The sequence below is a fragment of the Solea senegalensis genome, linkage group LG7, assembly GCF_019176455.1.
Source record: "Solea senegalensis isolate Sse05_10M linkage group LG7, IFAPA_SoseM_1, whole genome shotgun sequence".
In the NCBI taxonomy this organism is placed as follows: Eukaryota; Metazoa; Chordata; class Actinopteri; order Pleuronectiformes; family Soleidae; genus Solea; species Solea senegalensis.
In genome coordinates, this window is record NC_058027.1 from 3843857 (window position 1) to 3867124 (window position 23268).

General features: G+C 43.8%; 1 protein-coding gene across 5 annotated transcripts; it reads left to right on the plus strand.

Moving 5' to 3' along the window:
* Nucleotides 1–8445: 8445 nt before the first annotated feature.
* bdnf (brain-derived neurotrophic factor) lies at nt 8446–22944 on the plus strand. Of its 5 annotated transcripts, none has more exons than XM_044029478.1 (2): nt 8446–8619; nt 21872–22944. In XM_044029478.1, the coding sequence occupies exons 1-2, from the start codon at nt 8617–8619 to the stop codon at nt 22721–22723; spliced, it is 855 nt and encodes a 284-aa protein (XP_043885413.1). In that variant the 5' UTR covers nt 8446–8616; the 3' UTR covers nt 22724–22944. The 5 variants fall into 5 exon arrangements, with proteins under 5 accessions (XP_043885413.1, XP_043885416.1, XP_043885417.1 ...); XM_044029481.1 differs by lacking the exon at nt 8446–8619 and adding an exon at nt 8830–8933; XM_044029482.1 differs by lacking the exon at nt 8446–8619 and adding an exon at nt 9607–9678.
* Nucleotides 22945–23268: the final 324 nt, after the last annotated feature.

Consider the following 23268-nt stretch of genomic DNA (forward strand, 5'->3'; position numbering starts at 1 on the left):
AGCAATGTATTTACAATGGTTGGTGGTTGTGTAACCTTATTTCCCGGAATACATTGTTATCATGAACTGTCCAGGGTGTCCCCTGCCTATCGCCCGATGTAGCCAAGATTGGCACAGCAGCGGTAGATGATGACTGACTGACATTGTTGTCATTTGCAAGGTTATAGTTATTTTCTAACCTGTGGTGCATTATTTTAAATATGTTCTTTACATTCAAACCAGTGTCAAACAAGTTCACACAGTCAGACTCTCTTCTGTGTTTCTCAGTATAGCGGCGTTATGTCAAAACAGCAATGTGCTCGTAATGCAAACAGGTTGGAGGGACTGAAAACACTTTTGATGTGTTTCTAGCATGGTACGGTTTGGTTTGGTACAGTTCGGTACGTTTCGGAATGGTAAAGCCCTGGGTCAGGCTTACTGAGAACAGTACCTTTACTTTTAGATATGTAGCATGACGACTGCTTGGTTTGTGGGAAGCAGTCAGAGAAGGGTTCCCAAAAAACGGAACGGTAGGGAGATTATTTTGGTACTATTCCCATTGAAAAATAAGTACCGTTCTGTTCCACGCAATAGAATGGCTAAAAAAGGCGCCCACGAAAAGTGGAGTGAATTCTGCTGCTCTGATAGTATTGCTTGACAGAGCCTGTCTTCAATTGGATGACACAGCATACAAATAATGTAATATGGCTTATTTTCAAGATCAAACAGACAGAATAACAACAACAAAAATGACCAAAATTTAAGCCCTGCAGCTTTAATTTCTTGCATGTTTTCTAATGCTATTGTAGAATTGAGTTTAGTATTTATATGTTGTTGTTAAATACGGTTATTATACATATTAAACATGGCAGCAACTGAAGATGAGCTGCTGAAGCTCAAACCAAGCATCAGAATGCAGAATAAACGAGATTTAAGTGACTTTGAACGTGACATAGTTGTTCATGCCAGACGGGCTGTTGTGAGTATTTCACAAACTGCTGATCTACTGGGATTTTCACACACACAACCGTCTCTAGTGTTTACAGAGAATATACTGAACATACGGAACATCGTCTATGAACGCACAAACATGGTGAACTTTGATGCGGATTAGCTACAGCAGCAGAAGAACAGACCAGCCACCACTCCTGACATTTCCTGTGTACCTAATAAAGTGGGAGATTAATGCATAATAATGTGTAATAATGTTGATATATACTGTATATATATATATTTGGATTCTTACTTCCAGTTTATTCCTCTTGCTCTAGTGTGACACTTGTTGTTGAACCAGAAATCAGGGTTACACTTGTATTAGAAACTACCTACCCTGAATGAATATTCTGTCCAACTTCACAATAAGATGAAGCTTAGCTTTAGGTTTGTTGGCTCAAAGTCCAATATTGCAGTCACTGCATTTACATGTATGTTAAAAGTCTGATTTAATCAGACTAAGGCAATAATTAGATTTTTTTAATGTCATGTAAACACATTAGTCCAACTAAACTCGAGCTAGACTTAGTTGGACTAACATATCTGGATAATGCGATTCATAGTCCGATTACTCCTGTATGTATACTCTTAGTCAGACTGGAGTCGGACTTAGTGTTCTGCGCATGCACAGAAGTAGAAGGAGACGATGGATGTACAGCAGGTCTTTTAAAATGCATGTAAACATGGTAGTCGCACTGAAATTGTTGGATTGTCGGATTAGCACAACCAGATAATACGACCTTTCAATCAGACTAGCTGGCTTAGTCCCTTTGCACATGTCCTACAATTTCCTGGGACACAGAAGAAGACAGTGACAAACATTTTGTTCCGCTGATGAGACCGAATTTGTATATTTATATATATATATATATATACATATATATATATATATATATATATATATATATATATATATATATATATATATATATATATATATATATATATACACATATACATATATATATATATATAGATAGATAGATAGATAGATAATTTTTAAGTTCATAGATGGTAGGAAAACTCAGAACAGTCTCAGGACAACTAACTGCTAGCTAACCTGGAAATGACCTAATACTAACAAGCTCAGAAGAGGGCATATCGCCACCTAGTGTATCGGAGGTGAATTGATTACTAGTGCTAGTACACAGTGCGTGTATACTGGTACAAGTAAAGTTGTCCATTAAAGTGTCCATGCAAGCGTCACGAGTGTGACCAAGCTGCGAGACTGACATTAATACATTTTTATTGTTTCCCTTCTCTCCACAGAGATCAGCTGAGAAACTGGGACGACGAGACAACCATGCAATGTGAACATCTCTGTCGGCGTGTGTTACATGTATGTGCTGCATTGAAGGTCAGTGCCTCGTACCTCTGCTGCGCAATGTTTGGCCGATCATGAAGGGCCATGTGCAGAGTTGCCACGCATGCAAAATTTCAGGTCACTGCCTCTGGGAACCAATAATGCCTTTGGCTAAGCAACAAGATGCAAATACGCCTATTCAAATTCGCATCCACTCCATACACATTTGAGCTTACAGGAAGACTCAGCGCCACAGTCTAATGTCAGTGCACTGCTGCTGCAGAATCAAAACATGTACGGTCGTTTTAATCATGAATAAGTCTCTGTCCTGGGAGCCAACATTGGATCCATATCTCTGTGTTTGTGTATTGTTTTAGCCTAAGTAACGAAACTTGCTACTGTATTTTAACACAAGTGGATGTGAAATCTTGACGTTTACTCGCCTTGTGTTGCTCACTGTTGTTTGGCAGTGCAGTGGCAGGCCCAGATTACCTGTCTCACCCAGGCAGTCATAAAGCTAATGGCAGACACGCAGCATCCGCCACTCTGGGCCGTCGAGCAGACGGAGGTTAGTCAGAGTTAGGAGATCAATGCACTTATATGTCACACCCAGAGCTCTACATTCCTCCCCTCAGGCACTAAAGACAGAGTTTACATAGTCACCCTGTGTTTCACTGGTAAAAGACGGCTGATGCGGGAGCAGATAGAAAACCCTCAATATCACACCACCTTCAATTTCAGCCTGCTAAGCCACTGGGGCAACCCAAATATCATCCATCCTGACACTGTCCGTCACTCTATAGATAGAACAGCAAAATTAGCACAAATGCAGCGCTTGCCATCATCATGAAGTATGGTGGCAGTGGGGCGATTATTTACGGTCCGCATTACTCTCTGAAGACCTGAGCTCTGAGTCACCGACTGAACCTGATAATTAATTCCACTCTCCACAGAAATATTATGAAGCTGCGCGACAGAATGACAGATGTACAGCATGAAGCACATTGTCAACAGAGTAACTGGATTAACTGTTGTGACGCCCTCATATAAGACAGGATTTGTTTTGAAGAAAATTGTGTTTTTATGGAAATGAATCATGTAGGCATGGACATTTCCTGCCGCTATTATTCTGACCAAAATAATTGGTAACACTTTACAGTAAAGTAAAATTATAATTATTTGTGTAATATTACAGTAATAGTGTCTTATTTCTAATGCAATTCCCAGCTTGGTAATATTACTCCTTATAATATGAGCAGATGATATTAGGTTACATGTAGTAATATACTGGTATTAGCTTGGTATGTTTTTACTGCAGCAATAATAATTGTTGCAAGAATTATGATTTATATACTTAAATATAAGCACGATTACGCACAATTTACCTCTATTTGTTTGTGCATTTGCCAAAAGGGATATAGACATTTTCTAAAAGCCACAGAGAATACGATCAATTTATCTTTATATATTCCCAAAGAAACGTCACCAAAAAGTGTTGTAATGATAAAAAACATATGCTGACAAAACAAATAACAAAAACAAATAAATCTAAAACAAATAATAAACCTAAGTATATACTGTATATACATATATATGTGTGTGTATATATGTATATACACACATATGTGTGTGTGTATATATTATAACATATAATAGAAAAATACATGGACAAATAAATGCTAACAAAACAAATAACAAAAACAAATAAATCTAATAATAAACCTAAGTATATACTGTATATACATGTGTATATATATGTGTGTGTGTATATATATATGCATATATATGTATATATATTATAACATATAATAGAAAAATACATGGACAAATAAATGCTAACAAAACAAATAACAAAAACAAATAAATCTAATAATAAACCTAAGTATATACTGTATATACATATATACAAATATATGTGTATAGAAAATATATAATAGAAAAATACATGGACAAAAAAATACATTACCAAAATATGTTACAAAATGTTGTAATGGTAAATACTATGTTACTAATGTTTCAAAAGAATGCTACGATGCTACACAAAAGTACAAATAACATATACAATACAAAGGTAGATATACATGTATATCTACTTTTCTATATCTATATATATATGTATACAGCTTCTGTATAGGTTGCCATTTCATTTTCTGACTTTTTTTACCAGCTTATCTTTGTTTGCAGGTTAGAAAAATGGTGGAAAAGACACCAGCCGTTTGATTTACTGCTGTGTAATCAGAGTATTTGTTGTTTTCTGTCTGCTCTTTGTTTATCCCCGAGCTCAACTTCCTGTAGATACAAGAGGTAGAGAGGGGAAGATGTGCTGGGATCTGACAGTAAGAGAAAACCTGCTATCAGTCGGGCCTTCTATTTTTAACTGCAGGTGCTAGTAACACATGACGTGGGGCTCTTGTTATCAATATTTATGGAACAAAGATTAAGACAGAGTAATGATACACACAGCCTCGACTGGATCCATCCTCGCTTAATAGTTGTCATTATAGGGGAGTGCTGATAGACTCAGAATTTTAGGCTGGCTCTCAACATTTTAGTAATGATTTCAGAGACCGGTCAGGGCCCTGATGTGATTAGCAGATGTAAACATTCAAGTATGTTGAATCAGTGCTGAAATGGCTTTAAAAAGTACTTTACTTTGTGATCTCAGTGATTCTGTACAATTGTCATTCACAGGAACGGTTGATTTAAATCACACAGGATCCCGTTTTAAAGGTCCAGTGTTGAACATTTATATGAACCTATACGTATGTTCGTAGAAGTTTGTCATCACGAGATCTTTTGGCTTGTAGCGTAAGTGACGTAAAACTGTGCCATTTAATTGGACGACCGTCTTTGTCGCAGTATTTGAGGGCTAGCAGCGATTACACTGATGGGACGAAGTGTTTCCGACTCCGCGACACCAGGTGTTCTCAAGTTGACCTCTTGTCTCACAACTTCTTAGCAGGCAGCGAGTCGCTAACATGTTGAGTGCCGTTCCGTGTCTGTCCACCATCCATCCAAGAACTTCAATTTGGGTTCTTATTAAAGCTGACGGAGCATAAATTCAGTCTCCATATCAGTCCAAGTTGAACGGTTATTCTCTGGGTGTGTTAGTCCACCTTTGAAATTCAGAAATGTAGTACTATTGGCGTAGTTGGTGTAGTGTTTAGCACTCTTGCCTTTGCAGCAAGAAGACCCTGCTTTCCAGTTTTCTCCCACAGTCCAAAAACATGCAAAATTTCGGTAAATTGGACACTCTAAATTGACCGTGATTGTGATTGTCAATATGTGGCCCTATGATGGACTGACCAGGGTGTACCCCGCTATTGCCGTATCCCGAGCCCATCCCATAGGGTTGGCTGACATAGGGTGAAAAGGTTGGGGGTACAGGTCGCCAGTCCATCACAGGGCAAAAACACAGAGATGCACAACCATTCACTCCCACATTCTCACCTACAGTCAATTTAGAGCCAATTTCACCCATGACATGCAAACTCCACACACAAGGACCCTCGGGCAAACTGGCATCCGCACCGTTGACCTTCTCGCCGTGAGGCAACGGTGCTGGCCACATCCATTCATCCGCGAATTCTATACCCATATTGCAAACCATTGGCTCCACATTGGAATAGCAGCGGTTGGACCAAAATACCGTCCACTCAACACTTTCAAAGTTCCAGGAGTGTGCTCAAAAGCGGTGAAGTATCTTGGCAGACCCCAGAGCAAAATGCCATGCAATCATACGCAACCCCAGGGGATGAACTGTATGATCTGCGACCTCGGACTCTGCCATAAGATATTGTGGTGAAGAGTGCGGGGGAGGGCACGGATAGTGGAAAAAGGGACGAGCATGAGTCAGTAACAGAGTCTGCGAAAAAGCTGTGGGAGCAGAGGAAGTGTTAACAACATCACAAGTAGGAGAAAGTCAAGTTACCACGTCAGGAAGCAAAAAGGACTGAGAGTAGGATGATGGTAGGAGCCAGAGAGGTGATGGGACACATAGTGTATATCCTGACCGTTTAATCGTGTCAAGCAAATGAAGGAGGGATTGTTCATCCACAGCATGCCGTCCACGCCGAGCTCATATGTGTTACCTCTCTCTTTACGTCACTCCTTTTCATTCGTCGCCTGCTATGAGTAGCCATTGTGCGACAAGCCTACATTTAGAAGGGAGCGATTTCAAGGCTAATAAGCCATGTGTGACTCCCCGTCCAGCATGTGCTGGCTATATGGCACATTAACAAAAAAAGAATGAAAGAAAAGGGAAAAAAAAGTACATCCTTCTTGGACAAATGGTGACGACCACCGCTGATAAATCATCCTAATTTTATCTGATTATGCCATCTTGTGTCTTTAGCACAGAAATGTATTGAGTCAAACTGCAGGAGAAGAAGTTTTCCTGGCCGCCGCCTCTACAAGCGAGATGACAGAGTACATGCGTAGTCAGACCAAATTAGAATCAACTGTATTTGCCAAGAAAGGCTCCTCTTTTTTCTTTTTTTTTTTTTTTGAATGTGTGAGATGCTTTTGCTGCAATATTGACAAGTGACACTGACAACAAGGCTATACTTACATCCTTTTGCCTCTCTCTCTGTCTCTCTCTTCCTGCAGCCATAAAGCAGCAGAACAGTTAAATCAGTGCCTCACAGGCCACAGATGAGCTGGGGGTTTAGCCCTCTCAGCTGTATTTCCTGCCCCATCATGCATCTTCACAAAACTTTGGATTAGGACTAATTCATTGGAGTGTGACTGTAGAACCAACAAGGTGTCACGGAGAAGCAGATGTTTTCTATCTCCAACTTAAATTCCTGTGTTTTTAACTTTGACACATTGTCATGTAATGATGGGCAGCCTCTCTGACGTCATACATTGGTTGAATGATGATACAGAAAGTTCAATTGATTCAATTTATTAAAAATCCTCCACTGCAGCTGCAGCAGCAGCAGCTTAAAGTTCTACCCCCAAAAACCACTTTATTTTTATCCCTCCACATTGTCTCCTCGCAGACACACGCCTCTCCAAGGTTCAAATAACGCACTGCCCACGCTGCGTGATTTCCATAAACTATGACAAAAAAAAAAAAAAAATTATAATAAGAGAATGCCACTTTGGAAAGTTTTTGGTGCGCTGGCAAAGAGTCAGACAAATATCACCTATTACTCATGTTACTTAGTACATTTGGGGCTTCACTTGCAAGCACAGCGCGTCGTCACTGCATAACAATCAGATGGCTGAGTGTTTGGCAGCAGAGCAACTGATGGAATTTTACTGAAAACAAGACTTTCGCCTTTGAACTTGCGCGTGTATCCTCCAACGAAAATTTGCTCTTTTTTTTCTATTCTCCTTTTTTTTGTTTTGCTTCACACGCTCCTGGCAGTGTAGTTACGACTCTGGAGGAAGGTGGATTACCCTTTATTATTATTAGTAGTAGTAGTAGTAGTAGTATCATTATTATTGTATATATTGTTATTTCTCATCTGTCCGAAACAGACACACACACACACAAAAACGCAACTCCTTGACACAATTTGACAATGTAAGTATTTAATGTGTGTGTGTGTGTGTGTGGGGTGGAGGATAAAAGAAGGGGGATGGGGGTCATTTTGAGCAGCAACAAGTTCCGCCAACAACTTGACACATGCATGGCTGCTGTTCATGTGATATTGGTGTCGTGCGCGCGTGTATAGGTGCGTGTGTATGTGTGTGTGTGATGAAATTGCATTTAAATGCCCATGCAGTTGTGCGTAAATGCGTAATAAGCCTCTGTGGCCCTGCGCCAAAGAGGGAGTCAACACAAACAAGTGGATTTGTGTGTGAAGTTTTTTTGTTTTTTTTTCCCCCCCTCTTTCTTTTATTTAATGTCTCCATCATTGGATGTAAAGATCAGTCAGGAACTATAATGTGTGTGTGAGTGTGTGTGTGTGTGTGTGTGTCCCTCTCCATAAACTTGGACCGCCGTCGCTTATTTCAATCACGTAAGACCCCTAATGGCGTTGTCCGACCGCGGGTGTTACGCATATCTGTTCAAGCTCTTTCTGACAACGCAGCCTTGTTGATATTTGTCTTGACTGTGGAGAGAGAGCCACCACCACCACCACCACCACCATCACCATCTCCCACCAAAAAGGTGTTGTTGTTGTTGTTGCCTGCGAGAGTTTAAGCACGCCTGCCCGACATTGCAAAGGGTTATTAGATTCATACAAGTCAGCGAAGTGGTGGGCGATCTACTGAGCACAGCAGAAGTTCTCATATGATGACTTCAAACAAGACACATTACCTACCAGCATCTGTTGGAGTGAGTGGATATTAAGACACTTCTGTCTCCAGGAAGAGCGTAGGGCAAAATGGTAAGTGAGATTGCAATTGGAAAACACGCAGCATAATAAGGGGGATGATTACCGGTAAATAGTCAGTGCTTTGCTGATGTGGTCTGTCTGCACGGCGTTGCTGCTGCTGCTGCTGCTGCTGCTACTGCTGCTGGAAGGAAGGAAGGAAAGGAAAGGAAAGGGTTGGACTCAGTGGCTACACTTGAGAAACTCAGTGTATCGAGAGCAAATGTCTGCTGAGGCTGCTGTTGACACAAAGCTGGTGTGAGGAAAAGATTGTGTGGCTTTTCGTGGCTGATAGAAGGATATGCCGGTACAGTGAGAGGAGGAGAGAGGTAAGGAAATGTTACATTGTGTCTTGTGCGCAAATGTGTGGCTTACAGCCTCTGTGTGTGTGTGTGTGTTTGTGTGTGCGTGGATGTATGTTCTGTTTTTTGAAGTGCTCGTGTTTAATAATGAGAAAGAAAAAAAGCAGCAGCAACATGTGCCTCTTGTCTGTGACACTTGTCATAAGAACAATGGGGATCCGTATCAGCCTTCATGCTGGTTGTCATTTGACACGAGAGTGAAGCCTCTCTTCTGTTTTTTTTTAGTGCGACTATGCACTGAATTGGACCGGCGTTATTATTATTATTATTATTATTATTGTTATTATTATTATTTCTGCTGCTGAGGGTGATGGTGGTGGTGATGAGGCTATAAGGTGCTGTTATGTGGAAGGAAATGTCCGACTTACATGTCATCATATATTAACAGGACTGCATGGTGTGGGCAAAATAATACACGTGACAAGTTGAAGAGAGGAGAGAGGAGCAAAAAAAAAAAAAAAACATTTCAAAGTGGGCACAGACAGAAAAGTAGCTGATCTACAGTAGCAGATGTGTTGTTGGTCTCTCTCACTTCCAAGCCTTGGTTGTGTTGAGCTTTCAGCACGTTGGACAGAGACACTGGAGTCGTGCATGGACTAAAAAAAAAACGCACAAGTGGACGCCAACTCTTCTCCTTCTTCTCCTTCTCCTTCTTCTTCCTCCTCTCTTCCTCTATGTGACCAAACTGGGACTGGTTTTTTTCCAACTTTTGGTAAGCTCATTCTCCTGGAGCCCCTGTGTGATCTGACACAATTGACGGGATTTGAAAGCGGTTGGAAAGAAATGTTCTAAGGCACAGGACAGGAAATTAAAAAAAAAGCGAGGGATCGGAAAAGAGACGTGCGCTTTAAGATGTAGATGGGTTTGTTTTTTTTTTTGTTCGTACAGAGCAGCGCGAAAGTTTTCCATGTTAGGGCGTCTGGTCGATTGTCGGTTAACACGTAAGCCCCCCCACACTGCGTTTAAACTTTTGGACATGCAAGTGTTCGCCGCGGAGATCTGACCACGCACTCAGTGGTTTCCAACACCTTGTTATAAAAAATAAAAAGAAAGGTAAGAGCTATTGTTCATGTCACTCTTTTTCTTAAGGCGCTTCTTCTCCTGCTACTGCCCCCTTTTCTTATATCTATCTATATGTATGGATATATACAGCAACTTCATATTTATATTTATATATATATATATATGAAGTTGGTCTCATTCATAGTGTTTTAGTGTCGGCATCAGAGACCGAAATAACTCCGAACATGAAGCCGGATCCAAGTCACCATCATCCTCTACATTATTCTTGAATTATTGCTTCATTTGTCCCTGCAAGATTGAAGTTAACCGTTTGTTTTTCATTAAAAACGGGCGACATCTGCGTGGGTATTCGTGCTGTGCTCTTGTGCGACGTGTAAAACTGGGGACTCGTTGTCGTTGCTTTTGGGGATTGTTGTTTTTTTTTTTGTTTTTGTTTTTTAATAGGCTTCTTTCTTTCTTTTTTTTTTTTGCTTTGCTTTTTTTTCTGTGGAGTTTCCGAACGCTGTCACTGCTGCAACACGATTTGCGTAATCGTTGCGTTGTGCCTCATCATGCTCCCAATATGGGACTTAAAGACGCTGCAGTGATCCTTTTCCCCCTCACAGCCTGCACCTGCTCCATCTATCTATCTATCTATCTATCTATCTATCTATCTATCTATCTATCTATCTATCTATCTATCTCTTCTCTGATCGTTTGATATCCCCTTGTTATTTTGTTATCGACCAAAAATAGCCCTATACTCTTTTACCCCCCCTCCAACCCCCTCCATCCCTCTTTCACCCCCCCATTCCCCGTCATCGCCATCAAATCACTTGTGTTTTACTACGCGACCGCTCCACGGTTTCATTCATAAGGTGCTTTTCACTTCACCTGCCTCTCTGCCCCCTCCACCCCCACCCCTCTGAACGGCTCTGTATCAAATGCAGACTACATATATAGATCTATATAACCCATATATGCATATATAGATATATATATATATATATGTAAAACAAGGCCATTATGAATTGATTGTGTTTAAATTTCAGCCTCCTCTCTCTCACAGCTTTACATTATTCCCGTGTTGAATTATTACAATAAATATGGGCGTGGTCAAAGTGCCTCCACTGACACATAAGTGTGCGCGTGTGCGTTGATTTCATATGCACTTGTTCGACAGTCGGCGTCTTTATTTATTTATTTTTTTGATTATTTTTTTTTTTTGCGCCCGTGGTGTGGGAACGCGCGTGAAGCCGGCGGTGTCACGTGACGCCCGTCAGATTGCGATGATCGAGGTGACACTGGAGTGCTGTCTGTGTATGATGTGATGATTTTGGTGATTGGGGTGATTTGATTGTGCGCGTGTGTGTGTGTGTGTGTGTGTGCGTGCGTGCGTGTGTGCGTTATTGCTGCCTCCCAAAAAAAAAGGAAAAAGAAATCGCACGTCGCTCCGATGCAGGAGCGGTGGATGTTGCTCTATTTCCTCTCCTCCTTTCCCACCCTGTCTCCATCTCTCCTCTTCTTCTTTTCCCTTTCTTCCATCAGATATTTCACATCGCATGGTAAAACTGGAAGAGAAAAGCCCCTAACGCCCACTGTTTCAGCCGAGTCCTCTCTTGCATCGGCTGCATTTTCCAAATAAATTCTCCCAAAACGAAAAGGTGAAAAAAAAAAAAAATCCCAATTCATGAATTATACAGACTTCCCCCCGCTGGCTCCTTTCCTATTTCCCCTCCTTTGCCTTTTCCTTTTTTTTGCAGATCAATTTCTACACATTACAGCCCCATTACTCCTCGTTTTTATATGACAGTGAAACCAAAATAGATCATATTCCTCATTATGGGCTGCCCGACATTCATAAAAAAACGATCCTTGAATAAACGCTGCGTCGCAAACGCACGTTTCCCAGGCTCATAAACGCAACAATGAAAGCCAATCAGTGAGTCATCTAACAAAAAACAGTGAAGGATTTTCACATCACAAAAATGTGCGCGTATTTAAAAGAGAAAAGGGGAGAAAGAATGGCCTTTTTATTGTGTGCGCTTTGTTTGCTGCAGTGTGTTTTTTAATTCCGTCACAAATGTTGCATTTCCCCTGCAAAATGCCTGTTTTCTGGTATTTTTTATTATTATTATTATTATTATTATGCTTTTTTTTCTCCTCCATACTGAGACGTGGGATTATGGTGTGGGCGTGGGCGCGTCGGGTGGAGGAGGAGGGATGAGCGGAGGCGGTTTAGGAGGGGTCTGTGGGGTGGCACGACACACTTTGTATGTATGAAGGTTTTTTTATAGCACTTTTCTGCAATGTACGTCAGCGGATCACTCCATAAATGGGGCTGCGTGCGCTTGTGTGCGGGCGTGCGTCCGCCCGCGCGCGCGCCTCTGTGCGTGCGTCTCCGCGTGTGTTATCTTTACCGAGAATCTCCCCTCTCTCTCTCTCTCTCTCTCTCTCCCCCTCCATCTCTGTGAGTGAGTGAGTGAGTGTGTGTGTGTCTGCACTCTCAGCTCTGCAGAGTTGGGGTGGGCGTCAATAACAAACCTGATGGTAGGTTTCTCTGCAAAAATCAGATGAAATTCTTTCGGTAGGCCTGTTTTATTTCATGGGGAAAAGGGAGTAATAATAATAATAACAATAATAATAATAAAAAAAGAGAGAGAATAATAATGATATTGTAGATTTTTTTCATTCAGCTAAATGTGTTTTTTCTGTTTTTTCACGTTGGCCTTTGTGTGTCTTCTTCTTTTTTCTTTTTTCTTTCCTCCGCTGCGATCAATTCCTCTGCACTTTAGGGACTACAAGGATTTGGGGTTTTCAGATTAAGAGCGTTTACGTTTTCATTTCATTTCTTTAAAAGAACAGGTATTTGTGCGCGTGTGTGTGCGTGTGTGCGCGCGCGCGCGTGTGTGTGTGTTTTATAATAATAATAATAATAATAAATGTGTATATTCGGATTGTGCTGGCCCACTTTACCTCAACGTTTTTTCATTCATGAAATGTCTTATTTACCCACGCTGGTCTCTGTGTGTGTGTGTGTGTGCGTGTCAATTATAAATAGGTTTCGATTGATTATTTTTGGTGCTTTATCGATGGCGGAAATCGAGTCTCGCGCGCCTGTAGGTGGACGTCACAGCCTGAATTAATCATCTTAATCATGATTAGGATATACGTCGCGCGCCGCCGCCACCGCCGCCATTCACCACCAGTGCTGCTGCTGCTGCTTTAGTCACCACCACCACCACCATCCTCCTCCTCCTCCTCCTCTTCATCATCTTCAACACCTTCATCCAATTAACAGGCTTGTTTAAACAAGTTCTGGCAGGAATCTTTCTTTTCTTTCTCGTGTCTCCCCCCCCTCCCCACACACTCTTTAATTATCAGTTATTCGTCACAGTGGCGTGGATGTGGGGTAGGTTTGTGTGTGTGTGTTGTGTTTTTTTTCACAGTGACGATGCCCACGACACGTTATTAATAATCAGTGCGCGTGTGGGGAAATAGTTGATCTGAGTGTGAGGACTTTTTGTCTTATATGTCGGACCACTGCGGGACTACAAGGATTCATGATGATGATGATGATGATGTGCTCTGGGCTGAGTGCGTATACGTGGGGGTGCTTGCGTCATATGTATATATATATCTATATATAGATATATACTATATATATATATCATATATATAGTATATGTTATTGGAAACGTGTATGATGGGGTAAAAACTATGTTTTTTTGATTTTGCTTGCAGGACATATTTGGACATTTGCATGTGGGCTGTGTTCTGTGGTGTGTGTGTGTGTGTGATTGGTGTGTTTTCATTCAGCAGCATTCAATAACCACGCAAAAGGTTATTGATGCTGTGCTGATATTGGATTGTGGGGATGGAGGGAGGGGAGTGTGGAGGGGAGGGGAGGAGAGGAGAGGAGAGGAGAGGAGGGTATAAGCCAAGGAAAAAAGACAGACAGACAGAGACAGAGGGAGGATTAATAGCCTGTGGAGTGATTCTCAGTCTGTGCCACTATAGATATGTATGAGGATGTGAAAAGGAGGGAGCGTATATTTGGAGCTTAGCAGCCTGGTCTTCTGTGTCTGCCTGATGATTACAATAAAGGTTATTGTCATCACAGGAGGGATGGCATTAACTCCTCACACCGGCGTCTGATTATGAGCGACCTGCACCGAGTTTAAACTCATCAGTCTGGAGTTTTCTCAGCTCCCGTCCAAGCTCAGCCTCATCCCCCCCCGTTTGACGTCACCAGACCTCATACGAGATGTTCCCTCAGCTGACGCGCTCCTTCTCCTTTATTGCTCAAGGAGGAATGCAATTTCCCTTTCATCAGAATCCCCGCATCACCTCCCTTTGTCCCCAGCCAAAATGACATTTCACAAAATGTCATTTCGTCCGTGTCTACACGGGTTCCTCTCTTGCACAAGGAGGCATAACTCCACTTGTTAAGTGCAGCTTTCGTCGGTGCCGACCTGTCAGCGTCGTGCTGCCTTTGGCAAGAGGAGCCTTGAAAGGTTATACAAGTGTGTCGTGTTGTCAGCTGCTGTGTGTGGCTGTTTCTTCTCTCTGCTGCACAAACAGCACCCGGCCCAGCCCCCACCACCACCACCAACCACCAACCACCACCAACCACCACCAACCAACCAAAAAAAGAGAGAAAATGTTGTGATGTGAGAATGTGAGAAGAGAACTTCCCAACTGTTACTGTGAATCACATGTGTGGCCACCGACGAGGTGATTAAAACCTGCAGGAATCTGCCACAGAACATGGCAAAGACGAGCGCTTTCAACCCAACACCGGCGGAAGTCGTTGCCACTGGCGTCGTATGGAGAAATCTTAAACCTAAAGAAATCTTACACCTCAGTTCCAATGACATATAGTGCTCCGGCACTTTTCGGGTGGACTCTGGCGTCGGCGGCCGAGGCCGCTGCTGTCGTGCTCGTGTTTGACCCCGAAGACCCTGAACTGTCACAACTCCCTCTCTGCTTTCACCAATTTCATTCACAACTTCATTCACTGCAGGCCTCGCCCCCTTGAGCTGTGCTGTATTTGCAGAAATGAGAGGGACCATGTTGTTGTTTTTGCTCCTCTAATGAGATGCCAAGTGATTTATTTATGAATTACTTGTTTGGAACAGCCCCCATGTGCTGTGTGCATTTTTTTTCTTTTTTTATCCTCTTTGGAGTCATGTCGCTCAGTGATTGCTGATGCAACTCTTTGTCATCCAGAGTTTGCCCTCACCTCCTGTGAGCCTTCGGGGAGGGCTATATCTATCTCTGTGTGTCCCCGGGTGTGTTGGAGGTGGGAGTGACTCATTAAGCAGGTGTGTTGCATCCACTCCCATATACTGCTACATGCCAAACAAGAGCTCGCTCCAGCTCCACAAGCTCGTGCAGGGGAAGAATCATGGTGGCAATATAGCAAACACATCACAATAAATCTTTGCTCTGGAGCCGGGCCAAGTCACGGTGGGATAATGAGCTGCTATTTCCCCCATTATTGCTCACTCTTGTGTTCATCAGAGGTGGAGTTTCCAAAGCGTTCATCACCCGTTGAAAGGTTGCGGCTCCACTGACATCTTTATTTGAATTCGACAGTAGAAAAGGGGGATTCATTGTTCCCAGTTTGTTGAGGAAAACAGAGCAAAGCATGCTTGGATCTCTGGATATTCAAATGCTTTATTTTGTCTTGTTCTCCTCCTGTGTAGCTGACATTTGGTAACATTTATAACCTGAGAAAGCTGTAGGGTTGTTTTACACCGCAGAGCAACTTTGCAGGGGGATGTCGTCCGTCTGTTATGTGGAGACGGCTCACTTGCAGAATTGCACAAACGTTTTCCAGGAAGATCACATCTTTGTTAGACTCTGGTGGCATCCCAATGCCTTCACAGCAGCAAAATAACAAAACCCTCATCTTAGCTCACTCTTAGGACTGAACTGTAACACAGGTGCTGCGTTTTCACACAAACTCACATAGTTTTAGACTCAAATACCTTCATTCCTGAAGATGTGTTAGACATAAAAAACACCCAGACGCCTATTTATATGCAGCACTGGTGCAAGAAATGCGGGGGGGGGGGTTTTCACTTGTTTGACTAAAATAGGCCCCATGTGTGCATCACGACTTTGGTTATACGCAGAACCTGGAGTCTGAAACTGAAACACGGTGCATGACACCTCTCTGAGATTCAAATACGGAAGAGGACGGACTTGGCTTGACTTGGAGCTGTTTGCTGCTTCGACGTTAGTGTGCACGGCGTTGGTGCAGGCTGCGCCGCTCGTGCGGGCAAACAGAGGGGAGGCGGGGGGATGCGCATGAATGTAGTTCCGCCTCGGGGCTGTTGGAGCTGGAGTTTGGTGGCGACCAGTCAGCCAGCGGCAGGTCACATGTTGCAGCGTCATTGTGTAGTAAAGTTACTGTATTGCGAAGAGGCTCCTCATTTCAGTTCCAGAGCTCTCTCTCTCTCTCTCTCTCTCTCGCTCGCTCGCTCTCTCTCTCTCCTTCCCTCCCTCCCTCTCGCTCGGTGTCTCTCTCTCATCCAGTGGTGCTGTGCCGCTGTGGCGCTTCTTCAGCATGCGACAACTTCAGTTTCAGACGATCTCTCCAAAGGAGCCGCGGTGCAGCAGCCATGGGAGTGCATTACCTCAGCCATGCAATTTCCACCATCAATAATTTAATCTATTTGCTCCAAAGCTGAAGACAGAGATATCGTGAAGCTTGTCGGGAGAGAACAGAGAGGGGAAATATACCCGCGTTTAAGTCAATTACTCAGGGAGTTGTCCGACAACTCATCCCAGATGACACTGCTGTCCTGTTGAATGGTCTGTTTTACGACTGGGCAGTGAAAGGTATGTCTATTATTATTATTATTATGATTACAATAACCACTGTCAGTATTATTATTATGAGCAAGTTTTGTATGTGTATGTCTAAAAAAGAAAAACAAGTACCGTGATCAAGTCCGGTTGTCCTGCGCGCAGACAGCGCCTCAGCCCGAGAGGGGACATGCGTAACCTTATCCTGGCGTTCATTAATAAAAAACGGGAGTTATTATGTTGATTGGGTTTCCAGTGGAGAGAGCACAGGCTCAGCAGATGTAATCTGGAGAGGGAGAGAGAGAGGGAGAGAGGGGGAGAGAGAGCATGTTGTTTCATCATGATGAGAGCAGCAGTCTGAGCAATGGGACTGGTTATTAGAATTTGTGTGTCTGTGTGTGTGTGTGTTGTTGGGACTGGAGAGAATCCAGCGTGCCTCTGCACTTCATGCGTCAGCCACGTTTGTGCGTTTTAATAACTGCAACTTCACGCTCATAAACAGCTCAACCGAAAACTTTTCTCCCCTTCTATTTTCTGTGTTTGCTCATCTGACCTCACACCCTGTGACCACACACACACACACACACGCAGTTTTTGTATGGCTGTTGGTTGGAGCAAAGGTGGGGAGAAGAGAAAAAAAAAAGAAGAAAAACTTTGATGAACTCATTAAGACTTTATAGGAAACTCGAGACCTAAACGCCCAGCGTCGGCGGCCAACACACACTGTTGAAGAACTCCTGGACAGAATGAGGAAGGATTAAAAAAAAAAAAAAGTCTAATTTACAGCCGGGGCGCGCGGCTGAAAACAAAACAGCTTTCTTTCATGTGAGCATATCTCGCTGCACACGAGTTTGGGATGAATGGATGATGGTGTCATCATGAGTTAATGATGTTCTTTCCGAAAAATGTCAAAGTGGAGCCAAATTCCTGCTCGGAGGTTGTGACTGAATGCCATACAAGTGAAGTTTACAACCTATTTACAATTACGCACGAAGAAGAAGACGGTGGTCTGTGCGTCCTGGGGAAAAGAGTTGACTTTGTTTTATCTGTCTGTCTGTCTGTCTATCTGTCAATCGGTGTCTGTCTGTCTAAAGGAGACAGAAAGAAGAGATGGGAGGAAGGGAGAAAAAAAAGGAGCCCTTATTATATCACGGTCTCACACGCCCTCTAGTGCACAGACTCTGGTACTGCAGCGCTGTCACTTTGAACCTGCAGGTCTGTTGGTGTTTGTTGGTTAGTTTTCAGGTTTAAAGGAGTCATACGTTGATTTTTCTTTCCATCTTTTTTTTGTTTTGCTAGGACAACACAAGTGTGACTGTTGCATAGCAACAATATTTGGGGCTCTAAATGTGATTATTGTTGTTGCTCCAGTGATGCAGTCACTGGTTTGTGTGTGTGTGTGTGTGAGTGTGAGTGGGATCATTCAGCAGCTTTGTGAATGCCGGGGCTTTCTGTGGCAGTGGCTGCGGTCGGGCTCCCGGGCTGCAGGTATAATCCTCCAGTAATGCTCGTCTCTTACTCAAACTGTGTCAGCGTGAAAAACAGATCTGGAAGGAGAAGCAAGCTTCCACATGTGTCAGCCATTGCTGCAGAACGGGGTCCTCGGGTTAAGAAAATTGCGCTGCATCTGTTCCTTTACATGGCGGACATGACGAAACATGTCGCGGGGTAAATAGCTCGCGCAGGCCCGACACAGTTCTGAACAAAGACAGGTGCCCACGAGGGAGCAATGAAAGAAATGTTGTTACAGGTCACACATTTCTATTCAAATGTAGTGGGGCACATTCCCCGCGTTCACCTGCCGCTGTTTGATGCTTGTTTTCTCCCTCCTAACGGTTTCCCGCGCCGTTAGCGGAGATGAAGCCATAAAGTGTGTTGACTTGTGCGGGGGAGACTGGGGGCACATTACTGGCTGCGCAATAATACGAGTCATGCTAGCCCTTTCATGCGTTAGAGGCACTTTTCAAGCGTCTGTCAAAGGAGACATTTATCACTTTAATCCCCACCTGGCGCAGAGAATAAACGCGCGAGGGGCTAAGTTACATATCGCTGTCACACGGCGCTGCGCTCTCAAAGCAGACGAACAGGTGGTCATCCGGAGATGCCGAAGCCAAACAGTGCGCCACGCACTCACCTGCCCCTATTGTCCTGGGTGTTTCATGCTCCGGGCGTATGTGTATAAAGCCGTGTTTGAAAAGCAGTTATTGCAGCGGGCTTCATTCATCTCCACTCCGCGTTATTAGCTCAGTGTACTCATCGCGGGAGTGACTTATGGCTTTGATCATATTACACTCACATGACCCCGTGTATTCCATTTTAGAAGTGTATGGTGAAGGTAGAGGAAAAAACCCCTCCGTGTTTTCATAACGCGCGCGATGGCGACGGTGGATTCTGCAGAAAGAAAAGTAGACGAAGCTCCTCTCTTGGTTTATTATTCATGCTCATTATTGTTAACTCACAGGCCGCGTTTTTTATTAACTGCGAAATCCAGCAGTGCTCATAAAAAAAAACCTGGATGTATAAAACCAGAGCAAACCAATCAGTTGTCACATTTAGCCTCTGGTAGATACAAGCCAGAGCTTCTCCACCAGTCCCATAGCAATTAAATGATTCATTGGCTTTATCGCATTTTAACAGGATGTTGATTGAGAGCATAAGCCATATTGATTGTCCTGATGGAAACAGGAAATCACAGAGATAGAAATAAAATCATTTGTTGTTCCCGGTGTGAGGATACCCGGGGGAATGGCATGCAATTGCACACTGTTGAGTGGCATTACCCCCAGCAACCTCCTCCCCTCCATTCTCTCCCCTATGGAGACCTGGAAGAGACGTCATCTGTGGTTGTTATGCTGCGAAATGACGCCGGCACTCTCTCCACCCCCTGCTACTGCAATATTACCCCTGTGGTCTGTTACGGAAGATGCAGCACTCTTCGTCTGCACCATTTCCAGCATGAAGTTTGACGCCTAACAGTAATCAGCTCTCTGCCGTCATTTCCCTCATGTGGAAGTGGAACCATTTGAGCTCGATGCTGATAATAATATCAGCCTAAATGCATCCTACACATAAAGCTCGTGACTGGGCCTCTGTCCCGTAAACCTACAGGATTTTCTGTGCTGGGAAGCCTCACAGAAGATTCTTCTTCTTGGAACCAAACCGCTCAGCAGCAACCCGCCATTGTAGGGTTAATGCCTGTGATGCCTCATTGACAGTGGTAATTATTAACTCCTTGTTCTTGGCTTTGTCCCTCATTGTTGTTTTAGTTGATGAGAGGAAAAATACCCCCATCTCTCTCCCTGCAAACACATAGAAGCCTGCCTCTCCACGCCCTCCCCCCTGTAACACGTACACTCACACTCACTGTGGAGGGAGCACGTCACAGAGCTTGGGGAATGAGCGGCTCATTAAGAAGAAGGATGTGATATTTTGAATAGAGCCTGTGAGACTCCCAGCACATCTATTTTTAGACCAGATACCTCTATGGCAGTCACCGTGGTGTTGGTTAATTGCAGCCACGGCCCCAGATACCAATTAAGAATGAAACAAATGCTTTTAAGGTGGGGTTTTGGCTCCTCCCCGTCGGCGAGGTCCTCCTCATGTCCGTCCTGAGTGGGGGCAGTGAGCGTGTTTGCTCGGGTGTGTTTTCCTGTATCGGGTCGGGACATGCGGCGTGCTGTTAAAGCCTCGGTCCGGCTATTTTTAAATGAGCCCCTGTGGAAGGCGAGATCCAGATTTCCTTCTCGTGATGCTTGCTTGTGTGTCTGTGGCTGTTGGATGCCGACCCATGTCTCACTGACTGCTGCGAATCTGAGCGCTTCTCAAAGGTAAGGGATGCGCGTGTGTGTGTGTGTGTGTGTGCGCACTCCGGAGCCTTGAGCCTCGGTGCTTCGGGGAGCACAGTGTGACGCATCTTTCTGTCATTCAGCTTGTCTTTTTTTTTCGTGACGTCCGGTTAGTGTCACCCTCCGCCAAAGACAAACGGCGTCCCTCAACAAACTCCTTCCTCCCATTCATGAGTGCGGGGTCTCATATCCGATGTGATTCACCAGCACCAGACCATAATACTGTCAGTGGTGACACAGACACGGCATTTCCCATGGGTGCATGGGTGTTGCTATAGTGACCTTTTTTTTTTTATATATAGTCAAATTATAATACATGAGCTCTTCAAACAAACAAAACAAACAGTCCTTATGTAAACACAGCGCCTCTCTGAATGCTGTCAGCTCACTGTTCACCTGGCTCACAAGGCCCGCAACCCATTATCTGCCACCTGTCACTTTTATTATGCATCTAAAACGATTGCCTGTAAGGGCTTTACCCGCACACAACGTGTGAGAATATAATAATTAGAACATTTTTGTTCCCAGAAACTCAGAAAACAAAGTTTAGGCTTCTGTGTCATGTGTTTTTTTTTACAGAATCAGATTAAAGAGGCAGAACAGGACTCCTGTTCTGTCACGTCTGGGTCAAATAAGCAGATAAACCCACATCGGTCGGCCTCTGATAAAAACATTCAGCATGTCAACAGACCAAGTTCATAAAACACGGGGAATATATGAGCTTCACGACTCAGTGGTTGTAAATGAATGGCCGTCGTAACATCCCGCCGAAATAAACTGTTTACACTTTAACACTCGAGTAAAAAAAAAAAAACAAAACAAACAAAAAGAGGCTTGTAAATGATAGCAAGCCCGTGAGGATGTAGTGACATCTATTTGTGCTCTTTTATCTTTAGTAATAAACAATCTCTCTGACGCCGCGGGAACACAGCTTTTGTGCGTCGCTGCCAACAACAATAAAAAGCGACGCCAGACTTCACATCGACACAGAGCGATTACAGTTTGCAAACACGGGTGACGCCGTGCCAATATCAGTTTAATAAAAGAGAGTCTGTGATTATTTCAAGCTCTCCCCCTCTCTCTCTCTCTCTCTCTCTCTCTCTCTCTCTCCAAGGAAGAGCAGTGCGCTTAAATGAGACGAGATGTTGAGAAGACGAAGAAACGTGGATTGAAGATGACTAACTGTCTTGTTCTCTCTCCTCCCTTCTTTGTCTCCTCCCTTTTGTCTCCCCCCTCCAGTTCCACCAGGTTAGAAGAGTGATGACCATCCTGTTCCTTACTATGGTTATTTCATACTTCAGTTGCATGAGAGCTGCGCCCCTGAGAGACGCCCCGGGCATGCGGGGCCACCGGACGGAAGGCTACTTGGGCGCTGCCGCCGCCGCCGCCGCCGCCGCTGCGACGGCCGCACGAGGCCACGGGACTCCACAGGGCGGCAGTGGGCCCGGCCAGCGCGGGGAACTGCCCTCGCTCACAGACACGTTCGAGCAAGTGATCGAGGAGCTGCTGGAGGTGGAGGGAGAGGCGGCGCAGCTGGGACAGGGGGCTGATAAGAGCCAGGGAGGCGGGGGCCCTTCCTCTGCGGTCAGCGCAGAGAACAAGGATGTCAACCTGTACGACTCGCGGGTGATGATCAGCAACCAAGTGCCTTTGGAGCCGCCCTTGCTCTTTCTCCTGGAGGAATACAAAAACTATCTGGATGCCGCTAATATGTCCATGAGGGTGCGGCGACACTCCGATCCCTCACGGCGCGGAGAGCTCAGCGTGTGTGACAGTATTAGCCAGTGGGTGACAGCTGTGGATAAAAAGACGGCAATAGACATGTCTGGGCAGACAGTTACCGTCATGGAAAAGGTCCCTGTCCCCAATGGCCAACTGAAGCAATACTTTTATGAGACCAAATGCAACCCCATGGGGTACACGAAGGACGGCTGCAGAGGAATAGACAAGCGGCATTATAATTCCCAATGCAGGACAACCCAGTCCTACGTGCGAGCGCTTACCATGGATAGCAAAAAGAAGATTGGCTGGCGGTTTATAAGGATAGACACTTCATGTGTATGCACATTGACCATTAAAAGAGGGAGATAGTGTATAAAATGTATAGATTTTATTGAAGAGTTTAAAAAAGAGAATAAAGAGAAAATATCTATTTGTATATATACATAACAGGGTAAATTATTCCGTCAAATGAAAATTTTATGGACTGCATGTAAAAAAAGATGAAGTTTATACAGTAAAAGTGATACTACAGTCTATTTATTGAACATATTCATGACCTTGTAAACAATTAAAAAAAATCTGATCAGTCATTTGCGCCCAGTTTAAATTACTATATCACATTCCTCAAGACATTGTGATTTGTTTACGTTGCCAAGAATTAGACAAAAAAAAAGAGAGAGAGAGAGAAGGGAGAGAAGAAAAAAAACAGGCAAGGAAAAAGAGCGAGAGAGAGAGGACAGTTCCATCGTCAAAGGCTTGCATGCTGCTTCAATTGTGAATTGAGAAATCCTCCACTAACAAAAAAAAAAAGGATATGATGCTGACCAAAAAAAAAACAATAAAAAAAACATTCCGTTTACATTCTCAGCAGAAAACAACTTTCCTCTCAAGTAATTTATCTGTTTACTGTTCTA